This window comes from Drosophila busckii, chromosome X (genome assembly GCF_011750605.1).
Source record: "Drosophila busckii strain San Diego stock center, stock number 13000-0081.31 chromosome X, ASM1175060v1, whole genome shotgun sequence".
Lineage (NCBI taxonomy): Eukaryota > Metazoa > Arthropoda > Insecta > Diptera > Drosophilidae > Drosophila > Drosophila busckii.
Genome location: NC_046608.1, coordinates 2498759 through 2522287, shown reverse-complemented (window position 1 = coordinate 2522287; position 23529 = coordinate 2498759). Strand labels below are relative to the sequence as shown.

The following is a 23529-nucleotide window of genomic DNA, read 5'->3' as shown; positions in this document are numbered from 1 at the left end:
GCATATTGACTACTGGCTACTACTTTTCGACAAGACTTGTCATGTTATTCGATCGAACCTCGTTAAATGCTTTGCTAGTTTTTGTTTCTTATTTTTGCATCGCCCACGTTTTGATTTAATTTTTCAACTCTGCGCTTTACGTTTTATTCTCATTGCTTTTGCTGCTCGCGCTTTCATCTTCGCTTTTGTTGTTGTTATCGTTTGTGCTTATCTCGTCGTCGCTCACAGTGTCACAGTTATTATTGCTGCGTCTTTACCTTAGTTTAGTTTTCTGTTTGAGTCTCCGTCTTCGTCTCCGTCTCAGCCGCAGTTGCGTCTCAGTCGCTGCGCGGCTTTGGCTATTTTCGTATTCTCAACAAGTTCACTTAAAGTTTGCCTCGCCTCGAGCTGCTCACAGTCTCAGTTTTGAGTTTAATGCGAGCACAACAAGTTAGTAGTGAACCCCCGCCTACAAATTGATAGATTTTGTATAAATATACATATATATTTAATAAAAAAAAACAAGCTTACGTTTGCTTTAAGTGTCATTTTTTTTTTGAGTTGGCTACAAATTTGGTTTTGAATTCATTTTTTTGTTTAGTGTTACTTGTGAATTGTGATTTGATAATTAGCAGAAATATATAAAAACGCTTATCGTACTAACTTTGATTTAGTTTTAAGTTAACGGTAATTGCTGTTTACTCACACTTATTCTGTTTGCAGTAAACTATGAAGCTCTTTGCTCTGATTCCGGCGCTGCTCTGCGCCTTGGCCATTGGAGAAACCAACGCCGCTGCGGGCTCCACACATTTACTCTGCTACTACGATGGCGCCAGTTATGTCCGCGAGGGTGAGTCCATAGATTATTCCTGAATAAAAAACATATCCTAGCAGTTTCTAGCCCATTTTGTATTGAATTAAGCAACATTTGTAGCTTTTGTTTTATTTGTTGTTGTTGTCATGAGCGCAGGCGCTGCTCCACATTTATTTAATAAATAGTCCAAAAGGTTATCAACAATTGAAAGCATTGACGTGTGTGTGCGTGTGTGTGTGTGTGATACGACGACAAAAATAATTGTTTGTCTAAGAACAAACTCAATTAAGACTTGAAATATTGATGCGCTCTCTCGCTCTCGCTCTCGCATTACAGCCAATTAAAATTAATACAAACTGTATTTAGCAAAAGGTAGTGGGTCATAAGATCAGCTGCCAGCTTTCAGAAAATTGCACAAATTCGCAAATTGACGTTCACACAGTTGTTAATTGAAATTTGAATGAGTGTTGAGTCGAGTCAATGAGTCATGAGTAAACTTGAAGCGGCGTTTGTTAATTGATTGTTATGCAAGGCAACCTTTTTGAAATTTATTATTTGTTTGTTATTTGGGTTGGGCAGACACGTATAATATATTAAAATATTTTGCTCAATTGTTTTTAGGCTTGTCCAAGCTCACGCTGAATGATTTGGAGCCAGCGCTGCAGTTCTGCACTCACTTGATCTATGGCTATGCTGGTATCAATCCCACCAGCAACAAGTTGGTCAGCACCAATGAAAAGCTGGACTTGGATCTGGGCAGCAGTCTGTACCGCTCGGTGACCAATCTGAAGAAGAAGTATCCAGCGCTGAAGGTTCTGCTGAGCGTTGGCGGCGACAAAGACGTAACCGAGGAGGAAACCTCCAAGTATCTGACCCTGCTGGAGAGCAGCAATGCGCGCATTCCGTTCATCAACAGCGCTCACTCGCTGGTGAAGACCTATGGCTTTGATGGCCTGGACTTGGCCTGGCAGTTCCCCAAGAACAAGCCCAAGAAGGTGCACAGCGGCATTGGCTCGTTCTGGAAGGGTTTCAAGAAGATCTTCAGCGGCGACTTTGTGGTCGACGAGAAGTCCGAGGAGCACAAGGAGGAGTTCACCGCCCTGGTGCGTGAGCTGAAGAATGCCTTCCGTCCTGATGGCTATCTCTTGGGTCTGAGCGTTCTGCCCAATGTCAACTCTTCACGTATGTAACCCCACCCCCGCCCCCAGCCCAGTTGCACCCAATTCAAGCTTTAACCCACTCTAACCCACTTGCAGTGTTCTACGATGTGCCCGCTCTGATCAACAATTTGGACTTTGTCAATCTGCACGCCTATGACTTCCAGACCCCTGTGCGCAATCCAGAGGTTGCCGACTTCCCCGCGCCCATCTTCGAGCTGAACGAACGCAACCACGAGTCCAATGTCAACTACCAGGTGCAGTACTGGCTGAACAATCATGCGCCCGCCTCCAAGCTCAACGTTGGCATTCCCACCTATGGCCGTGCCTGGAAGCTCACCAAGGACTCTGGCCTCACTGGCCTGCCCCCCGTGGCTGAGACCGATAATGTTGCACCCGCTGGTCTGCAGACCCAAACTCCTGGCTTCCTCAGCTGGCCCGAGGTCTGCGCCAAGCTGCCCAACCAGGCCAATCAGCATCTGAAGGGTGCCGATGGTCCCCTGCGCAAGGTCGGCGATCCCACCAAGCGCTTCGGCAGCTACGCTTATCGCTCTGCCGATGACAAGAACGAGAACGGCGTCTGGGTTGGCTACGAGGACCCCGACTCGGCTGCCATCAAGGCTGCCTATGTGAAGAGCAAGGGACTGGGCGGCGTCGCTCTGATGGATCTCAGCTTCGATGACTTCCGCGGCGGCTGCACCGGCAACGAAAAGTATCCCATTCTACGTGCTATCAAATACAAGTTGTAGATTCTGTAAACAACTCTGGTTAACATTGCTATGGCGTCTATGAGTGTATTTTTATTATTTTTGTGCTTTTTTTTTTAATCCCAACTGTGTAATCCTCACATTCGAAATATATATGACACCAAAAACATGAAGAAAATACATAAAAGAATTTCCATTCAGTTGGGTTTAGTTATTGGTGAATAGCGTTGGCTACCCAGACAGTTCTCCCGCCTAAGCGGACAGACAGACGAACAGGGCTCAGTTTAATGAAGAATATAAATAACTTATACAATATTTAGCATATTTATTTCATATACAATATTTTGCATAAAGTGCTAAGTCGAAGTAATAACTCTGCATTAGCGATGATTTCTGGATTCGTAGCACTTTATCTTTGAAGCAACCAACTTTTATTGCTTGCTCATTAGCGATTACTGCTTCAAGCTTCAAATGCTAGAATTGATTTTAATTTATACAATTTATATGCTAACATATATTTCTTTTAACGTTTTTTGCATTTTCATGAATATGAAAATTCAATGATAATTCTTGCAAAGAATGTTTGATAACATTTAACTGTAGCTATAGTTTACATTATCAGCAAAGATAGTACGACCTAACAATTATTTTTAAATTTTTATGTTTTTAACTCTTAGTTATTTTATGCTTTCTTTTTTAGCAGTATCGCCCTTTTTATCGTTTTATCATTATAATAATTTCAAGTGTGGCTTTAACTTAAGTGCAGCATATTAATCATTTTAATACTTATTTAGCTAAAACAAAGCTCACTAATGCAGGCCAACCAAGCAAGCTAATTTAGCATGTTCATCATGAGTATTAATGCAGCCAAGTGCAAAGCACTCCCTCTCTCTCTCTCTCTCTCTCTCGCTCACTCTCGCTGTCTCGCTCTCTGTGTCTGACTGTGTGTGTGTGGCACTGACTTCATTTTTGCATTTCTTCCGGCGCTTGTGGCAGCCTGCGGTTGCTGCCTGATTGTTTTATGTGCGGTGTAGTTGGGCGCCCATTGCTGCTCCTGCTGCTGCTGCTGCTCCTCCAGGCTGATGCAGTCAAGCGGCAAGGGCAGCGGCAGCGGCAGCGGCAGCGGCAGCAGTAACAACGTCCAATGTCTCATTCATCTTTTTGCGCAGCGGTCATGTTGTGACCACTTGAACCAATGCCGTTGCTGACACCCACGAGACAGACAGACAGACGGACGAACGGACGGACGGACGGACAGGCTCCAAGCTACGCTTTATCACTTTATCATTTGCGAAAATTGCAAAATGCAACCACAAAACCATAACACAGACGCATACCAAGTATATTTTGTAGCACGCATACGTGGACGTGCTTTTGGACATGAACTCGCACGTACTACGTATACGCACTGTGGACCCCCCCAAAAAACATCAAGTGTATGCCGTTGATTTAGTTCTCGGTTCGAATAATGCTTTGCATTTGGGCAATGTTGCTGCTGGTGCTGCTGGTGCTGCTGCTGCTGCTGTGGCTCTGACTGTTAGCAACACCAACCAGCGGGAGGAGCGTGTGGGCAGCAGCAACATCAACAGCATAAATCTCATGTCTGCATTGTGCTGCAAGTGGTTTTATGCAGCGCCCACTGAATTAAGCTATCGTTGCTGCTCCATCTGCTGTTGCTGCTGCTGCTGCTGCTGCTGCTCATGTTGCCACTGCAAGTCGAGCAAACTGACGTTGACAGGCAGCGTTGCAGTTGCAATTGCAATTACCAGTACCCATTGCTGCTGCTGCTGCTCGTTTTGCATACATGCAATTAGTCAGCCGCAAATAACAAGTTGCCGTGCAAAGTGAACAGCCACGCCCCGAACGCCCCATACGCCCACACGCTGGCAACTTGTTGTTAATTGAGCAGCATCCCGTTTTGATACTCGCCATACTCGGCCCAGCAGCATTGTTAATCGTTTTAGGCTGTTGCTGCTGCTGCTGCTGCTGCTGCCGTTAACAATTATCGCCACAATTTGCAATGCACATTTCGCCAGTTGTTACTATACTTAGGGTCAACGCCATTTTGTTGAGTCACAGCACGCACGCAGCTCGATCTCGATTTTGTCCATTCGCAATGAGTTGAGTTCATAACAATTACACGCAGCTGGGTTGGGAGCTGGGTTGGGAGCTGGGCTGGGAGCTGTAGCTGTAGCTGGAGATACATTTGCAATTGCAAGGCACAAGGCTGCAAATGACTCACTTAGGTGCCGGCCAGCGATGAGCTGCGTCAACAAAAAAGCAACACACAAAAGCAAACTACATAGAATACTAGCCCAAAAGACAGAACCCAAAAGCCATCGCCATTGCCATTGGCATCGCCATTGGCAATTTTTTCGGTGAGGCTCTGAGCTGGGAGACAAATTTTATGGGCAGCACACGTGCAAAGGACCAAAGCAATTTGCGCTTAGCCTGGCCTAAGGCATGCGAGCATATTTTAGCCCTAACTTTCTTGCTGAATGCTTCAATATACTAACTAACTCACACACACACACGCACACATACACACACACACACACACACATATATATATATAAAGGTAGTGCGACATGTGTGACAAGCATTTGGCCATATGCAAATGTTAGCCATCATTGCGAGCCAATATATTGACTACACATATACTTATGCATTTAACTTGATTGCTGAGCACAAAAAAACAAACAAAATTATTATTATTTCAGTACTAATTTATGCTGCAGATAATTTACTTTTGAATTTAACAAACTGCAATTGATTTGCTGCAATTATAATAAAGTTGATGCTTCATTTTCATTAGACTTGAATGAAATTTGTGGCATGGCAGACTGTTTTAATATATATGCCTAATTAACTGTCTGTATGAACGCCGCGATTTCAGCATATATTAGAGCTAACGATTAATTGTACTAATTGTTATCGATAACAGTTAAAGGCGTGAATGTGTAATGTGCGTTAGTTGCAAAGCACAATGAAAATTAAACATATATATAAATTTAGACTTCAGTATAAATTATAATTTCATTCAATATAATTTTTAAAAATATTATTATACAGAACAAAAATATTTAGTTAATTTGAAATAGATAAACCTAATGCTGATATACAAACTTTAAATCTTAAGAATATTGGACTTCAATAATTTTAACAGCTTAATTTATTTAAGTAAATAAGCATAATAATTTTGTTTTTTATTATGTTTATTTATTTAAATATAAATTCTAAGCTTAATATTATTGACAGTAGATGTTTTCGCTTAGATTTATAACTTTATATATATACAAGCTCTAAACAAATAATATAAATATTTGCTATTGTTAAACACTCGTTAGTTAGTTTATTTTTATAATTTCGCTACAAATGCAACATCATTTGTTTTTATTAAAAAAAAGTTTAAATAAAGCTGGCGCGGGTTTTAAAAAAAATGCACGTATTTGTTTTGACTTTTTAAAAAGCCACAAAAAATTGCTAAAGTTTGAGGTCCTCAAGGGCGTGCACATTGCTGTGTGTGGCTGTACATGTGTGTGTGTGTGTGTGTGAAGGTGTTAGCAGGAAATACTTGTTTACAGAAAGAGAAGAAGCAGCAGCAGCAAACATTTATGTTGCAGTAAAGCTTAAGTTGACACACAAATAGGCGACACTGCACGTAGCGCCCATAGATGGGTGTTGGGCTACTAACTGAGCATGTGTGTGTGTGTCTGTCTGTCTGTGTGTGTGTGTGTGTGTGCTGTGGAGCCCGCGCTGGTCATGTTTACGACTCCTCGGGGGCCACTTGATCAGAAGAAGTTGCTGCTAGCTGGCAGTTTATATAGCGACAAGGACTATCTACGAGCGATTCGTGAGCGAGAGCTTGAGCGTGAGCGTAAGCGTTAACCCCCAACTACTGCTCGTAGTTGTAAACATTAAGTTGTAACTAGTTAGTTCTTATTGTAATAGCTGCAACAAATTGTTGAGCATGCAACTTTCGGGCTGCTGGCACGCTGGGACTTAATTAATTAAAAACCAGCTTAATCTTTAGTGCGGAGCGAGAGATGGAGCGATGGAGACTTTAACCATAAGTCCGTCCGTTTGGCAAGGTGCGCTTATCGCCAGGCACAAATCACTCGGCCCTCTAATGAATATGTCAAGCGCTCAAGTGATGGCCGCATGTTAATTAGTAAATGCGATGACTGGACACCGACCCCGCAGCCCCGCAGCCCCGTTGACCCCTCAAAAAGAGGTCGGGACTCGGACTTTATCAATTCATTAATCAGCCAGCAGCAAGAGCAAAAACTATACAATGTATTAGTTGGTAAAAACAAAACCGAACAAGTCGAACAAAGCCAAGCGAACGAACTCGAACACACCTACAAAAGCTCAAGCGCTGCCTGGCAGTGGCCACTTCCACCCATGGCCATGGCCATAACAATGAATGCGCAGAGTTTAGGCCCGGCCCGGCCCAGCCTGGCCCGGCTCGGCCTGTTGCCAGGGGTTGGCTAGTTGGTTAGTCCTATTGACCAAAGAGTTGGGAGGCGCGTCCAAATTGTCTGTGTAAATCATAAAAGGAACGAAAATGAAATCGAAAACGAAAGTTGGAGCACACACAAAGGGCAGAGCTCTGGACGAGCTGAGTAGGCAATAGGCTTAGTTTGACGTTTGATCAAAGCGAGCGGCTATCAGGCAATGTATATATGGAATTATGAAGGCAACAGCAGCAACAGCAACAGCAACAGCAGCAACAACAACAGCACAATTATTTATTGCTCTTGGTTCGAGGCAATTGTCTGCTCGTGTAGTTTACTGCTCTCTGCCCAGTTTTGGCCACGCCCCCCACCGCAACACAATGTCTGCTGTGAAAAGGCGCTTATGGACACACAGAGAGCTGTGCATGCAACGATACGTTGCCGCCGTCGTTGCCTGATGCGTCTTGACAGGCTCAGCCCCAGCCCCAGTCCCAGCACTCCGCCCAACTCATCAGGCTGACGCTCACAGTCGTCGCGGCTTTTGTCTGCCAGGCACAGCAAATAAATCAAAACTCGCCAGCCCAGGCGTAATATACAGAGTGAGGCGTGCACGTGGGCGTAACACACAATAGTGCCAAGTGGCGCCCCCACCCACTCCCACTTTGGATGCTGTCTTTAATGGCCGCAGCCTTTATGTTTAGATAGTGCGGCAACAAAAGCTGCTTAAAAATATTACCAAATCGACATTTGTCTCGTTCCCGCGCTACGCTCCGCGCTTTGATAGTGAAATCAAATGTCAGAGCCAATATTAATGTATCTCAAACTGAGAACTGCAACTAAGTAGAAGCGTTAGCAATTAGCCAAGTCGATGCTTTCAGCCAAGTGCGTTATGTAATTAAAGATTAATTCGCATGCTCAATTGAGCAGCAACTTTTCATTAAAACAATCGTTTTATAATTAGCTTACATGCTTGAATTTTATGAATATTTTTTATGAATATATAAATCGTTAGCTAATGAGTTGCCCTACGTAGCTCTTAAATTTATTATCATTTTAAATTAAACAATTTTAGATATAACATAAGATTAGTTTCACATATTGAGCAATCAGCCAATGGGCTCTTTTATCTTTGATATCTCATATAACTCAACTAATTTAATTGTGCTCTCTTATAAAAATTTGTGTGTTTTTAATACTTTAACAAAAAACTAAAAGTTAATGCATGGCTCAGAAATATATTATTGAATTATTCTTTAATATTCTTTAAACACATTGTTATCAAACTATTCAACAATTAAGTTATTTAAGTCAAAACAACAGACCACCCAACCCACCCACCCACTCAATAAACGAAACGAAGCTCTCGTTCAGTCGCAGCAGCAAAGAGCGATCGAGCGTCAGCGAACGAAAGCAGCGCTGCTCTCTTTCTCCCTCTCTCGCTCTCAGGCACGCACGCTAATTTGTATAAGTAAAAGTATAAGTATATAAGTCTTTGGTATAAGCCATAGCCCAAGCCATGATACAATAATATAAGATAGCGGATTGTGTTCCTTATGCTGCTTCTTCTTGCTCTCGCTCTTTTCGTTTTACATACGCGTGGGCGAGCTCAGCATGGTTCAATCATTGACTGTCGCTCAGGCTCACTGAGCGGCTTTCGCTCGGAGCTTCTGCTCTTGCACTAAGATTAATGTGTGGGCCAGTTTCAGTTCCCCAGCCTCTCCAGCCGGGTCAGTTTCAGTTCTGGCTGAACTCTTAATGAGTGAAAAATTATAAATTAACTGAGGAAACTGCAGCCCAGCATAAATAATATACATTTGTTATTAAAACTAATTGCTCGAGTGCTCAATTGATGTGTTGCCGTCCAAGCCTTTTCTCAATTCAATTACAATTAAGCATCGGACAGCTTTAGCCTCTTATATATTCAAACTGTCCCTCAATCGGCAACACTAATAATACGAATAACTAAATTGAATTTATTCAAAATGAAATAAATTTATTTGCAATTTGTTTTCAAACCAACTTGGTTTAATTTTTATATAAATTGCTACACAGTTAAAGGAAAAATTCAAGGCAGTCCAAACAGGCCTGGCTTAGTGTTAAATATTAAATAAAGTTTCTAACTTTTAATCCGCGCAGAGTACTCGGAGTTGTGCTTATGCCAAGAATAGTTGGAAGCATTAGCTAAACACTATAGCTAGCAGTAAGTGAAACATTAACATGATTTAATTCATGAGTGGCCTTGTTTTCTCTATAAAGAGCAGAAATTAAACCAAAGTGCTCGTCAGTGCTGTGGAGTAAATAACAAACTGACAGCGGATTTCTGCGAAACGTATGTTAAAAAAAAAGTAATGAGTGGAAAGTGTTTATTAAAAGTTAATAATAATACTTTTTGCGCTGCGCTACTTTTCGCACGAGTTCAGCGATGCAATTAACGCAAACGTAAGCAAACAAAACATTACGTATACGTTAAGTTGGCAGTTTGAATTTTAAGCATTAAACAGAGCGCTGAACTGCAATGATGTATGGACTAGCCTGTGACTAAACTTAAACATTATTTTCACTCTTTGCTTAATTGCTTTGAATTGAATTGCTCTTAAAATGTCAATTGCTAAGCAATTAGGCAATTGCCAGCTGTGTGCAGTGCTGATTTTAATCAGAGAGTAACTATTGACAATTGGCTGTTGGTTAGTTAATTTTGCTTTAAGCTCATGTACGGTCAATGTTTGGACAACACCTTGTAATATCCGCTTAAGCTATGCGCGCTGACTGACAGTTTGGACAGCTGTGAGACACACGGCAAGAGGGACACACACACACACACAGACAAGCTGAGAGATGACTGAGCAGGAGCAGCAGCAGTAGCAGCAGCTCGCTAGGGCTGAGTGAGTAGGAAATGTCGAGGCAGCCAATTTAGCTACAGTTCATTTGAGTTCGAAACGCTTTGGGGTGGCAAGAAATGCCAGCAATACCATTAGAGAGTGAGCAGCAGCAGCAGCAGCAGCCGTAGCAGCGGCAGCAGTCAGTGCTCTAAACATGACTTATGACCGCTACGTGATGCAACATAAAAATGCCATTACATAGTGCGTGTGTGTGCTGCCGACTGCCGAGCGTACAACATGACGTATGAGTGTTGCACGTTTCGCCTGCCTTCGAAGTGCGCAGCTCACTGCCACTGACAGCAGAGCAGAGCAGCAGGACAAAAGCAGGACAACAGTCTGTGCTGTTGCTGCTGCGTTTTTAAATGCTTTGCACAATTTCTCATCTGTCTGTTGTGTTTGTTGTTTACCTTGGCTGCTGCCACCGGCAGTGAATGCCAAGCATTGTTTGCTTTATTAGTGTAGCTTAACGTGTGTGTGTGTGTGTGTTTGTCTATTGAACGATTCTCTCTACGTATCATTACGCATTGTTTTCATTAAAAGCGAACGAATCGAATCGAATCGAAAGTTCTTGAGCTGCTGCTCAGAAAATTGCGCGAACGCACTCAAAGTTTAACATCGATAGGTGCAAATTACAAAACAAAGCCGCGTCACACCGCCCCCACCTTGCCAACACCCCTTACTGCTGCTCTAGTTGTTGTTTGTCAGTGTAAAAAGTTAACTTTGTTGGAAGCGACAACAACAACAAACCGGAAATGGCAAGAGCAACTTTAACTTTTTGCTTGATTTTGCCACAATCGTTTTGCTTTGTTGTTTGCTTTTTCCTGCTATCGATAGTGTTGTTGAAATAGATAGCGAGGCTGGTCTAAATAGTTTCCAATGAATTGGCAGACAGTTCTATACAAAAAGGGAAACTTCAGTGAGTTTGGAATTAGAAAGTAAAATCAATTCGATTAGCGCGCCAATATCAGAGACAATCGATAGTATCGATTAAATTCAGTTGTGGTGCAAAAGTCGAAGTCTAGCTCGAAAGCGAGCGTCACGTTAAGAGTGCAAAACCTTGTTTAGGTTTAAAACTTAACTTTTAATTGAATTGAATGTACATTTATTTATTTATAAAGTTTTGTTGCTATAAAATATAAAGTTAAGCTTAATATGGTAGTTAATATTTATTTACTCTAACTGTTAACTAATGCGAACTTGACTCAACAACTCAATTGGCGTCATCTACGATTCCTTTCTTATTTTAAACTGAAAGATGTCGATGTACTTATTGTTGAGTTGAGCAACAAAAATTTTGGACTTTTATATATGTTTATTAATATAAATCTGATTAAGTTAGGCGTAGCGCTTAAAAAACTTCGTGTTAGCGCTCGCTTCTCTCTCCGAATGTGTCGATTTTTTTCACTCCACTTTACATTTATCGATATTTAGCATAATTCAAATCAGCTGTTACAAATAAATGTGATACTAATCGATACTTTGCTTGATCGATATTCAAATTAGCTACTAATCCCAATAAATAAATATACATTTGAAATGATAACTACATTTGTATTTGCCATGCAGCTCATTATTTGATTAGCCAACTCAGTGGCAACCCTCGCTATGCTGTTTGGTTGATGAAACTTTGACGTTAGACGTAAAGTCGAACGAGCTAATGAGTTTGGATTGCTTGTTTGCGGAGTTGCCACATTCAACGTGTGTGCGGCGCTGTCTATGAAAACTTTACCTATGCCCAAAGTTGTTAAGTGCTTTAAGGTACGAACACCAACACCCACAGCACTTGTCTATGTGTGTGCGTGTGTGTGTGTATTTTTGATTGGTGTGGGTAGCATCAGTTACAAAGCATTTAGATTTGGTTTATGCAACTAATTTGCTGCTGCTGTCTGGCTAAATAGCCAATAAATCATACAGTCAGTCAATCAATCAATCAATCACCATGACGACGAATGGCTGCGATTGCCAAATACACACAACAGAGCAGAGCAGAGCAGAGCAGAGCACAGAACAGTGAACAGACAGTGGTACAATTTGATTTTTAAAATGCCCATACAAAGGGGTTAATGCCAGCGGGCGGGGGGTGGAGCACACGCAACTGAACTTGAGCCTGGCCTGGCCTGGCCTGGCCGTTGACTGATGACGATGCTGCTGCTGATGTTGATGCTGATTACTTATTGTAGCCATGTCGAGTTAATTACTACAGGACACATGTCGATGCGCCCTTTAGTGTGTGTTTATGTCATGAAAGCACTTTAAATTTCTGAACTGTATGGCAATTAAAATGACTTTTCTAATTGATATGAAAATTTCAATTAGACAGGCATTCGCATTCGCATTCACAAGCTTAGGAATTTGTCGCATTTCAATTGACTTTGGCAGACATTTAAATGTTGTCAGCTTATGTAGTTCTCTGGAATTTTAAATTCGTACACAGACACACACACATACTCTTACATTTTATATAAACTACAATTAAGGCGCAATAAATGTTGCTAATTGTGCATTTTAATATAAACTATTCAATTGGCTTAACTTTAACAACTTTCAGCTGATTAGCATTAGCTGGAAACCTTTTAAGGAACACAATTTATTTACACACACACAGTCAACACTTATGCAGTCCGAGCTTTATTAGACGTGTATAAGAAGTGTATACAATAAAAAAAACATATGTATATACTCTATAAATAATATAATAATATCCTATTACAAAATGAAATTAATAGAATTTGTTAGTTTATTACTAATGATTGTTATACAAATATTTCAATTGTAATAATAATAATTACATAATAGAAAATTTAAAAATGAAAATTGGCACTAGATACTAATACATAGATAGAATTGTATATGTTCTACATTATCAATTGCCAGAAGTAAACACATAGAAGTCCTATTCTGGAAATATTTTGATAATAGTAAAGTAATTCTTATTTTTAAAAAAAAATATAAATTTAAATAAATAAATTATACATAATACTAATGATTTGTAGCTGTTTTTTCATTTAATTTTTAATATTGGAACTATTTATTTATATTAAATAATAATTTTTGAAATAAATCGAGCTAAAATAAAAAGCAAAGTTATTGCCAGAAATTTTATTAATCAGTCCGCTAAATTTATGAGCTAAGATCATAGTTAAAAAATCATTTGTAATTGTAATCATTACTTATTAGACTATTTATATTTATTCACTTATTAATGAATAAATTACAATTAGGCTCTGCATAATTATTTAACAACTAGGATAAGAAATAGTTTACAATATACAAAAATATATAGCTTAAAGAAAGGAAATCTTTTTATTAAAAAAATAAAATAGTTGCTTATATAGAGAAAAACGATTACAAATTTTGGTTCGGGGCATATTTTCTCCTGCCAAATAATCGGATCGGATGCGTTTCCTATTTCCATGTTTAGCTTATTAAAGTTGATTTCGCAATTGTTTTCAGCTGAATCCCGTATTAATGTTTAACTATTGGCAATTGCTGCGTTTGCAACAATAATTTAATTGATAGCTATGCTATGCTATTAAATAATGAAAATGAAATAACTGTATGTTTATGTTTTTGTCGGAATGCTTGCCACTTTATAGCGCATGCCACAAGCGTTGAAGTCGAAAAGCTTTTGCAGTCGTTTCTTTTGGCTTCCCTTTCTTTTGAGTGAGTGTGTGTGTGTGTGTATTAAAATTTACACACTTGCTAAATATTTTGTTGAGCGGGCAATGTCCACGTTTATACAAACAGCACAGCACACACGCGTATTTGTGTGTGTGTGTGTGTGCGTGAATCGCGTGAAATACTTGGCAAACAGCAGCAAAACTAACAAATGAGAAACCTGCCGTAATTTCTGGTGTGTCGCCTTTTGCTTTGTGTTGTGTCCTTGCTCTTTGTGAAATCCAGTGAGTGTGTGTGGTAAAATCCTTGCGTTTGCAGTAATCAGCACGTAGCGTTTAGTTCATTTGTATGTGCGTGCTCAGGCAAGTAGTGTGTGTGTGTGAGTGTGTAAAGTTTGCTTAAACACAAGCGAGGGCAGACCGGATAAATTTTTATATACGAGCGCAGCTAGCGCCACAATAGCACAAAGGGTATGCACCACACGCGGCGTATGCTTAATATTGAGCAAAGGGTATGCAGCAAGTCGTGCCAAGTCGTTTGGCACTTGTGGCTGGCCGGCAGCTACTTTTACATAAACACCAACTAACGTTGAAATAACTTTTAAATGACGTTTGTTTTTGGGGGCGTGGCACGAATGTTTTGGCGTGCCAGCTTTTGTGGCACGGCCGTTGTTGTTGTTGTTGTTGCTGTGACTACGAGTACAACTTCTTGTTCACTTTATTTTTAAACTTTATTTATGCGTTCGAAAGCTGCAAATTTTTGTTTGCGTTTTAGCGACTCGCAATATCCGTGAAATTTATTTCGCAGCTTATGCAAGGACCTAGAGCTGGCGCTGGAGCTGACGCTGGCGCTGGCGCTGGAGCTGGAGCAAAGCGAGTGCCAGAGGTCGCGCTTTGTTAACTTTATACCATTGTAATCTATTTTTAAGCATGTTATGCGTGCGTCTGTCTGCCTTTGTATGTGTGTGTGTCTGTGTGTTTGGTATTTTGCGCAAATTATGCGAGCTTAGCGCGTGAGATGTTTGCGTTGTTGTTAATTTTTATTTGTATTTTTATATTTGTGCATCTTTGTGTGTATTTCGGCTTGGCCATGACAAGCGGATTTGTCGCTAAGCGCACTTTAGCCTCAAATGCTTTTTATGATGTAAGCAATGACAATTTTTGCCAATTTTCTGCACAAACTGCTGTCGCTCATTGCTGCTGCTGCTGCGGCTGTTGCCTTTAAAGGCTGCGCCACTTCAATACTCACTCACAGGTTGTTGCCACAGCATTGCTATGGACTGGATTGGGGGATGTTTTTTTTTTTTTTTTTTTTTTGAAAGTGTGCATAAAAACAAATGACAGCCAAAAAGTATGCAACACTTTCTTGCGTCAGCGCGAAAGTAAAACAACGCATAGCATAACGAAAAAGCAACAACAATAACAACAACAAGCAGATTTGATTTAGCGTAATTTGTTGTTATAGTTTTTTTGTTTTTTAGCTTACCCTCCCCACCCCCTTCCAACATTGCGTGTGCAAAGCGGACATGACATTGTCTGAAGTGTGTTGTGTGTGTCGCTGTAACAAAGTCAACGAGCATCGGGCGCAGCAAATCGCGCAACATCTAACATATAGACAAACACACACGCTTGCAACTGGCGACAAAATTGTCGCTAATACGCTTAAGTTAAGTTCATTTCAGCTAGCTGAGGATTGTGAGAACCAAAGGCTTACTGATCGCTAAATCAAAGTAAAATTTGGCAAATGCAGAAGCAACTAACTAAGCTAAGCAAATGAGAATGGTAGGCTCAGCACACTTTCTCATCTATATACTATATACAACATATATCATACGCTTCTTCATTGTACAAATCCTTCACTTATTAAATCTTAATTCTAAAAAAAAAATATTTAATTTGATTATAAGAATTATTTTTGCAGATTTTTAGCGCGTATTGAAGTAATAACGTTAATGAAATAAGATACAGCTAATGTATGATGTTGATGATAGTGAATTTATCTTAGAGCATATTAACAGTAGCTTAACAGTAGCAGCGGCTTAACAGAGTGAGATCGAGTGAGAGAGAAGTTGGAAGATCGTCTAAGTTCAAAGCATGACACGCATAGCTAAAGAGCACTTAAGTTTAATTTGATATAAATAAACAAAAGCATCTTGACCCAATAAATAATAAATATATATGGTAGAGAGAAACCCTACATATATATATGTATATATGTATACTCTATATAAAGTTTTGGCATGTTTAGTTTATCAGAAGCGCTTTATTTATTTTGTTAAGTTATTTTTGTTATTACAAAGCTATTGATGTAAGTTGCTTGCACTCGTGGCTTGGTTATGATATTGTCTAGTTGTTAGCTGATGCTGTTGATCTATCGAAATTTGCAATCGATAGATATGTTAATATTCGCCACAAAGTCTTGCGAAATAAGCAAACACAAGTGTCGCCTTATTTACTTAACTTTGCTATAAACAATGCTACAACTTATCGATATCATATTCATATTATTATAAGAATTAGTTCTATTGATTTATCTTCTGCTAATTTCTTGCACTGAAGGCTTAAAGGTATAAAGATTGATTCTACAACTTATAGATAGCAAAAAGTGATAAAAATGCGCAAACTGCTCAATTATATTTTGATTGCTTGCTGACAACTTTGTCGCCTGTTCATGTGGCATTGTGTGATTACGTTACGTAGCTCTAGTTGCTGTTGTATAAGTGTGAGTGGTAGTAGTAAATGGCGACTGTGTCTCGGTCTCGGAGCTGCTGCTGGCTACCGATTCTGGTGACAATCCAACAAAACAGAGACGGGGCCAGCAGCAAATGTTGTGAAGGATGAGGAGCCATCTAAGGACGCAACATGCGGCACGTTGCCGACGTGGTGTCTCAAGTGTGTGTGTGTGTGTGTCTCTGTGTGTGTGTGTCTCTCTCTGTGTGTGTGTGTTGTAATTCACGAAATTGCCAGCAATCGATATAAACATCAACTCTCAAATGCGTGGCCTGCCTCTACAGCTGCTTGTTGCCATTTTGTCTATGTGTGTGTGTGTGTGTCGAGTGTCTGGGCAACTGTGACAACAACAACAACAACAGCAACAATAGCAATGGCAGCAGCACACATTTGCTTTTGTTGCTGTCAATACTGCCAATGATCCTGTTGACGTTGTTACTTTTGTGCTCTGCCCCCAACGTTGTTGTTGCTGCTGTTTTGGTTGCTGTCGCTGCTGCTGCTGCTGCTGTTGTTGTTATTTTATTTTTAGTGCAAGCGAAACTGACATTGATGATGATTATTGGGAGTAAATAGAATTGGAAATGCGCCCGCTATTGGCAAATGCTCGTTTTCGGCTCAGGACACGTGTGTCGCCTCCTCCAGCAGGATTCACCTTCTCGCGCCTGTCTCTCTGTGTGTGTGTGTGTGTGTTCGCATAATGCGCGCAAATAAATTGCAAAATCAATTGAGCGGTAAAATAGTTTCCCTTCAATGACAACAGAACAGAGAGTCAGCGAGTCAAGTCAGTGCCACGCCCAGCACGAGCTACTCGAACGCCTTCGAATTTCGAATTGCAGCAGCGCGTTAAGCAAACTACAGGGCCAGGCACTGGCACTGCTGCCATTGAATGAACTCGAACTCTGTCACGCTGTCAAGTCGAGCGCAAGGCCATCAAATTGGTGCTGCTGCCATTGGGTCACACACACATACACACACACACATAAGTAGTGGGCGTGTCGGGAAGAAAACTCAATAAGCAAGAAAAGTAGCTGAGGCAAAACTGAAACTAAACTGAGAAAAATTGTACAAAGTGTCGAGCGGTATGCAAAACTGACACAAACGCCAACGGCTTTTGTCATAGAAACGGAATCGATTTTGTATTGAGTTGCCGGCGGAAAAAGCAATTCCGCATGAGCAGCAGCAGCAACACACACGATACTTTGACTATGGATAAGCGTCTATGCAGCGGAAAAATTTATGAAACTTTATTGCAAAACTAAATTCAGTTTTAGCTTTCAAGAGTTTAGAGCAACTTGTTGTGCGGCTGCAGCCAAACACAGAGCAATAAATAAAGTAAAAACTTGTTGCATGCTTTAAGGCGCGTGACTTTAAATGCGGGGGCGAAAAAAATGAAAGAAATTTCTTTGTTGCGCATTCTGCGGTGATATTCATTAAATGTTATAAACTCATTACGCAACTCGGTCTATGGAAAAAGCAGCTTGTCATTCTCTCTCACTCTCACACACACACACGCACAGTTTGTCTGTGTGTGTGGGTGTGTGGTTTGCTGTAATAACCACAAAGCAGCTGCGAGTGCCGCAACAAGCCCAACAAACATGCCAATACAATTGCACACACACACACACACACACACACAGACACACATACGCGTAAATGAAAATCTTTGTGCAGAATTAATTAAGTAAACAATACGAAAATTGTGGAAATTGCTTTGAATGCGTCCCCAAACGCAGCACCAAACCAACCACCCAACCAGCCACCCACTCAACCAGCCTGCAGCACACACATGTAAAGTTATTGCACGCAGCTGCTGCTGCTGCTCTTGTTGCTACACATTATTATTATGATGCTGCTTAATAGGCAACACTGTTGGAAGATATGCGAATGGGCTATGGGACCGACAACATTCAATGGCGGCAGCGAGGACGCCACAGTCTGTGTCCCAGTCTCACTCTCTCTCTCTCTCTCTATTGTGCAGCAAAAATTAAGCCGCACTTTACATTAATGATAAGACACCCAAAAATGGCAGCTGCGTGGCAAAATATTTACCACAAATTTCGAATCATCAAGAGCTCGAAACTGTTGGCACTAAACGTTTGCGAATTCTATTAATTGTAATGATGATCAAACACACAAAGAGACAGACAGACAGATAGACAGACTCACTATCTGTCTGTCTGTCTGTTTTGCTTGTTTGTTGTCACAATTAGTTTCTGACAATTAACAGCTTTGCTTTTTGCACACAAATTTAGTCAATTTAAATTTCTAATTTAGTTTATTTGCCAATTTGACTGACACTCAAACCTATTTATGAATCAATCAATTCTTTGTTTCAATATGGTATACAATATATTTGTTCTTTACTTGAACAACAGCAAATAAACTGGCTGCTCGTATATAAATCGGGCTACAGCATCAAATGCTAACTTCTAGACTAAAAAAGCTCACAAAGGTTGTAGCATAAATATGTTGAAAATCAAACGGTTTTTTTTTATGGCCAAATTGCAATCAAGTTAGTTGTGTAAGTTATTTTAAATTATTTCTACACATTTCCTGTTATCTCATTCTGCTCATAGCTAAACTGAATAATCTGTACGTTTAACAAGTGGACAGGTTAAAGTTGGGCGCCAACATTTAAATACACTTTGACTAAGGTATCGCAACAAACACACGCATGCACTCACAAACACATACACACAAAAAAGCTAACGCGTCTCAGCTCGTTTTCGCTGTAGCGTCATCAGCGACACACGGACATGGCTATATTAAATCCAATGTGTAATAATGTCCTAAGCTATTTTTCCGATCGTTCTGAAACTTTCACAATCGTTTTGAAATTGACTAGGCAATTTTGTGATTTTATTCATTTTTTACTGCTTTATATATCGTTTTTTTTCGATTGGGAGGAGGGGAGAAATAAAAAAAAAAAATAAAAGTTAGTGTCCTGGATATAGGAGCACCAAATTTGGTTATTTGCTTGCTCTAGCTCTTATAGTTGTTGGGGAAACACGCACTCATACAGAGGACGGACGGACAGTACGGACATGGCCGTATATCGACTCAGCTCCGCCGGGTTTTTTTTCGGGAAGGGCTGATCAAGGAAAATATATTACTTGATGGGTTCTTGCCAACGCCTCCTTCTCCCTGTTACATACATTTGAGCAACTTCATAATACCATATTTTACAAAAATGTCAAAGTGTATAAAAATAATGACAGACACTGCTGTTAATTTTATTTTCTTTGTTTATTTCTATACATAAAAATATAATTCAGCTGCTTTAAAATGAAGCTTAAACTTCTTATTAAGCATTAATTGAGTTTATTATCAAATATTTGCATTAATACTAAATACAAAAAAACAAAACAATTGTTGCTTAAAATGCAAACTATTAATAAATACATGTACTGAATGATAATGAGCAGCTATAGTTAATGCTATTGGCGCTGATACCGGACAATATTGTTATAAGAAAAATTGATGTAAAGAATTAATTATAAGTTTTCAAAAGGTTTTTTTTTTAATAAAGATAAATGTTTTGGAAAATTCTAATAAATTCTGATTGAAATAACATTAATAACTTAAGCTAATGCTCATTAATCGCTTAAACTTTTATACTATTTACAAATGTGAAGCAAATAAACAAATATTTCAAATTTTGATTTGGCCTAGTTTGAGCATTTTGAAGACAGAACCACTTGGCTAGCAAAAAGGTCAAGAACCTTTTGCTGTAATAATGACATTAGCTAAAAAATATTTAGATAAACCCAAGCTTTACATTTAGTAAGTGGTTAATCATGAGCAAGCGCCAGGCCGAAAGCTTGCGAGCAAGCAACAGAGAAAGTGCGAAGAGCTCGAAGAGAGTTTTCAAAGTCTTCGAAGAGAGAGAAACTCGGATCGAATTATGTTAAAAGCTTTGCTATCGCGCATAAATTGAAATTGAAACAATGCTCAGTTTTGATGGGTTTTCATAATTAGCGCTTGTGTTTTTCGCTGTTGCCTGCCATAAATAGTTTCGGTACGTTTTGAGAAATTTATGATTTGTTGTAAATTGTTGGATTGGATTGTCATTGTCTTTGGCCATAAAACAATTTACGATCGATGTTTGCTCAGCTGATTGAACAGCAGTCGCGTAGCTCAGCTTCTATGTCAAGATCAGTGAAGAGCAACGCAAAGCAACAACAGAACTAAAGTCGTTAAATTCCAAAGCCGTTACAAGCTTTACTTTCACTTGTGCAAACATTAAGCAGAGCAGAGCTACAAGAACATGTGCTCCCATCTGATGTTGATGACGGCCCCCAGCTCTTTTTTTTGTGTGTTTTTTTTCTGCTTTTATTGGACTTGGAAGCTGCTTACAATGCCATGCTGGCTTCAGTAGCATGTCAGGGAGCAAACAAAGCGGTCCAAACCAAGTTGCCCTAAACTCAATTTTTTTTTTCGCTTTCTTCAGCATTTAGTTTGAAGCTTTCGCGCAGCGCTAAATAGAAATATTTTATATGTTTATTTTGTTTGTGTGAATTCGGTTTTGTGTGTGTGTGTGTGTTTTTTTTCTTCTGCTGTTGTTTGTGTGCGGAATCTTGGCACATGAGCTGGCCAGCGAATGTTGCCTCGTTCTGTGGCTGGCCGCTGCTGACGCTGCTGCTCTTGGGCTCCATTGCTGGCAGCGATGCCTTGATGCACAAATGGAATATCGTTCAGAAGAGCATGCGCTATATGCAGGAGACGATGCTGAGAAACAGTCTGGAGCGCGCTCATCTCAACTATGGCATTGTCTTCTCCTGCCGCACCATGTAAGTGGTCCGTGTGCTGCTCCAGCATCAGCAAATATTCTTTCTATCGCTATCGCGCAGCTCCGATCAGAACTTGGGCGATGAAGTGCATTTCCATCTGCAGTTGGGCGACTTGAGCGGCTTTCGTCGCTTGGATCGCAACAAGAAGTTGGCGCTCTTCTTGCACGGCTGGAACGATCAGGGCAGCAAGGATTGGGTGCAGGAGCTATTGCTGAGTAAGTTGCTGAGCAAATGATGCGATTTTGATAAAGTTGGCAGCACTTTCTGCTAAGCGACAACAGATGTCTGAACAATTTGGTGCCTAACATTTTATTTAAAATGCTAACACTTCAGTTTGTTAATAATACAAATAATATTTTAATTTGTTAATCTAATTCTAATATATCTACTTATACTTCTGCTAATTTCATTAGCCCAATGTAAAATAATTTTGTTATATGAAATTCTTTATTTCTTTCATAACACAAGTAAAATATTTGTTTGAAAAATTAAAACTAAAGTAGCGATCTTTAACTATAGGTTAATGTAACTTTGCACTCTTACGTTCTTATGCTGTAGTTACAGAGTTTAAGACAGTCGGTTGCGCGCACAATTAAAACATTACTTTGATATAGAAAATATTCGCACTCAGTCTGTTTGATCAAGTAAAGTTCTTTAATTATAAGTTTAACTTCAAACTTGCTCTTCTATGCTCTTGAGCTTGCTACAGAGTCTAGTCTAGTCGGTTGCGCTCCATTGTATAATAGATTATTATTATTTAGCAATGTTTGTGTATAATAAACGCTTCACATTGTGTTCGTGACATGATCTTTAAATCGTAACAGCTTAGCGCTATTTTGATGAGAATTGAGGTCACCTTAAGAGTGGCCCACATTTAAATTCTCTATAAACACAGCCTTTGGCTCTGTGGTTGGGATTATTGCTCATTAGCATTGCCTATGAAGTTGCACACTCAACAATTTGTGGCTAACATGACACAGTTTGCTACAAAAGTCTTTGCTTGCTCTGGTTTTCACAGCCTGGACGCTGTTCGATGAGGGCTACAACGTGTGCGTGGTGGACTGGGGCAATCTGTCGCAGAATGATTACAAAAGCGCATCCATGTCCATATTCGATGTGGGACTGACTGTGGCGGGCATTATCATAGCGCTGGAGGAGATGCGTCCGCAGCATTTTCACAGGCGCAACATAACGCTCGCGGGCTATAGCCTGGGCGCACATGCGGCCGGCTATGCGGGCACTGTGCTGGGCGGCGAGGTGGAGCAGATTATTGGCCTGGATCCGGCGGGGCCGCTGTTTACGCTGCCCGCAGTGGTCTCGCCCAAGTATCGCCTCGATCCGACAGACGCGCAGTTCGTCCAGGTGCTGCACACCTCGGGCGGCACGCTCGGCACCAGCTTAAAGTGCGGCCATGCTGACTTCTATCCAAATGGCGGACGTGCGCCCCAGCGCAATTGCCTGATGTTTATGAATCTGCGCGACATGCAGAATACGAGTGAGTGAGCAATGGAAATAATTTAAATTCAAATGATTTCATTCCTTTGGCAGATCCCATCGCCTGCAGTCACTCGTCGGCCGCCATATTCTTCAAGCAGTCCATGGACCCCAAGTATCCATTTGTGGGCTATCAATGCGACAGCTATCGCGACTTTAGCGCCGGTCGCTGTGACAAGAACCGTCGCGCCCGCTTCGGCATTCACTCGCGGCGTCGCACTCAGGGCAGCTTCTACTTTGACACGGGCTCACATCAGCCCTATGTGGATGCCAGCTGGGATTGGCCCTGGAACTGGGGGCAGGCTCAGGACAGAGCCTGGCAGCTGGAGCGCGAGCGGGCCATGTACGCCAGCCAACGCACTAGTGGCGCCCTCCAGCGGCAGCAGCAACGTGCGCACTGGCGTAGACGCAATCGCGTGTCCGGCCGTACGGGCTGCTAACTTTAGTTTCTAGCTTTAATCAATTTCAATTTATGTTTTTTTTTTATAAATATAAAAGTAATGACAAATGTTTGCGTATTTTCCAACACTATACAATTCAACACTTGATGTTGTCAGCAATTGTTGCCAACTCTTGAGGTAACTAAAATTAGCTTTAGCTAAAGCCACTCAAATGTTTAAAAGGCAACATTTATGATATAGCTAGAATTCCCGCTAGCTTACAGTGTATTCCGCATTTCCTTTTCCAGAAATTTCAGATTTGACGTGTAAATAGCTAAATTAGCAACGCTGATCGTCTGCGAAAATGCGAAAAAAAAAGAAAACAACAGTCAGAGAATATTTAGTTCGCTAGTCGATATAAAGTTAGGGCTGCCTCACAAGCAAACGTCGTTTAACAACACTGCTTGCTGCTCATAACAATGCGATTAGTAAAATTCTGCTTTGATTTAATCTATATGCTAATAA

The 23529-nt window shown here is 40.5% G+C and overlaps 2 protein-coding genes across 2 annotated transcripts; both read left to right on the top strand.

Moving 5' to 3' along the window:
- Window positions 1–326: 326 nt before the first annotated feature.
- Window positions 327–2835, top strand: LOC108607135 (chitinase-like protein Idgf4). The gene is made up of 4 exons (XM_017997772.2): window positions 327–429; window positions 703–829; window positions 1415–1975; window positions 2050–2835. The coding sequence occupies exons 2-4, from the start codon at window positions 709–711 to the stop codon at window positions 2697–2699; spliced, it is 1332 nt and encodes a 443-aa protein (XP_017853261.1). The 5' UTR covers window positions 327–429; window positions 703–708; the 3' UTR covers window positions 2700–2835.
- Window positions 2836–20924: 18089 nt separating this feature from the next.
- LOC108605027 (endothelial lipase) lies at window positions 20925–23064 on the top strand. Its single transcript, XM_017994595.1, has 4 exons — window positions 20925–21130; window positions 21191–21345; window positions 22149–22625; window positions 22679–23064. Exons 1-4 carry the CDS (start codon window positions 20925–20927, stop codon window positions 23062–23064), a joined length of 1224 nt encoding a protein of 407 aa, XP_017850084.1.
- Window positions 23065–23529: the final 465 nt, after the last annotated feature.

Bases quoted from the DNA above. Each gene is read 5' to 3' on its own strand.
- LOC108607135 (XM_017997772.2), top strand. From the start codon at position 709: ATGAAGCTCTTTGCTCTGATTCCGGCGCTGCTCTGCGCCTTGGCCATT. The intron at 830-1,414 runs GTGAGTCCATAG...AATTGTTTTTAG, and splicing joins CGCCAGTTATGTCCGCGAGG to GCTTGTCCAAGCTCACGCTG. The intron at 1,976-2,049 runs GTATGTAACCCC...ACCCACTTGCAG, and splicing joins GCCCAATGTCAACTCTTCAC to TGTTCTACGATGTGCCCGCT.
- LOC108605027 (XM_017994595.1), top strand. From the start codon at position 20,925: ATGAGCTGGCCAGCGAATGTTGCCTCGTTCTGTGGCTGGCCGCTGCTG. The intron at 21,131-21,190 runs GTAAGTGGTCCG...GCTATCGCGCAG, and splicing joins GTCTTCTCCTGCCGCACCAT to CTCCGATCAGAACTTGGGCG. The intron at 22,626-22,678 runs GTGAGTGAGCAA...TTCCTTTGGCAG, and splicing joins GCGCGACATGCAGAATACGA to ATCCCATCGCCTGCAGTCAC.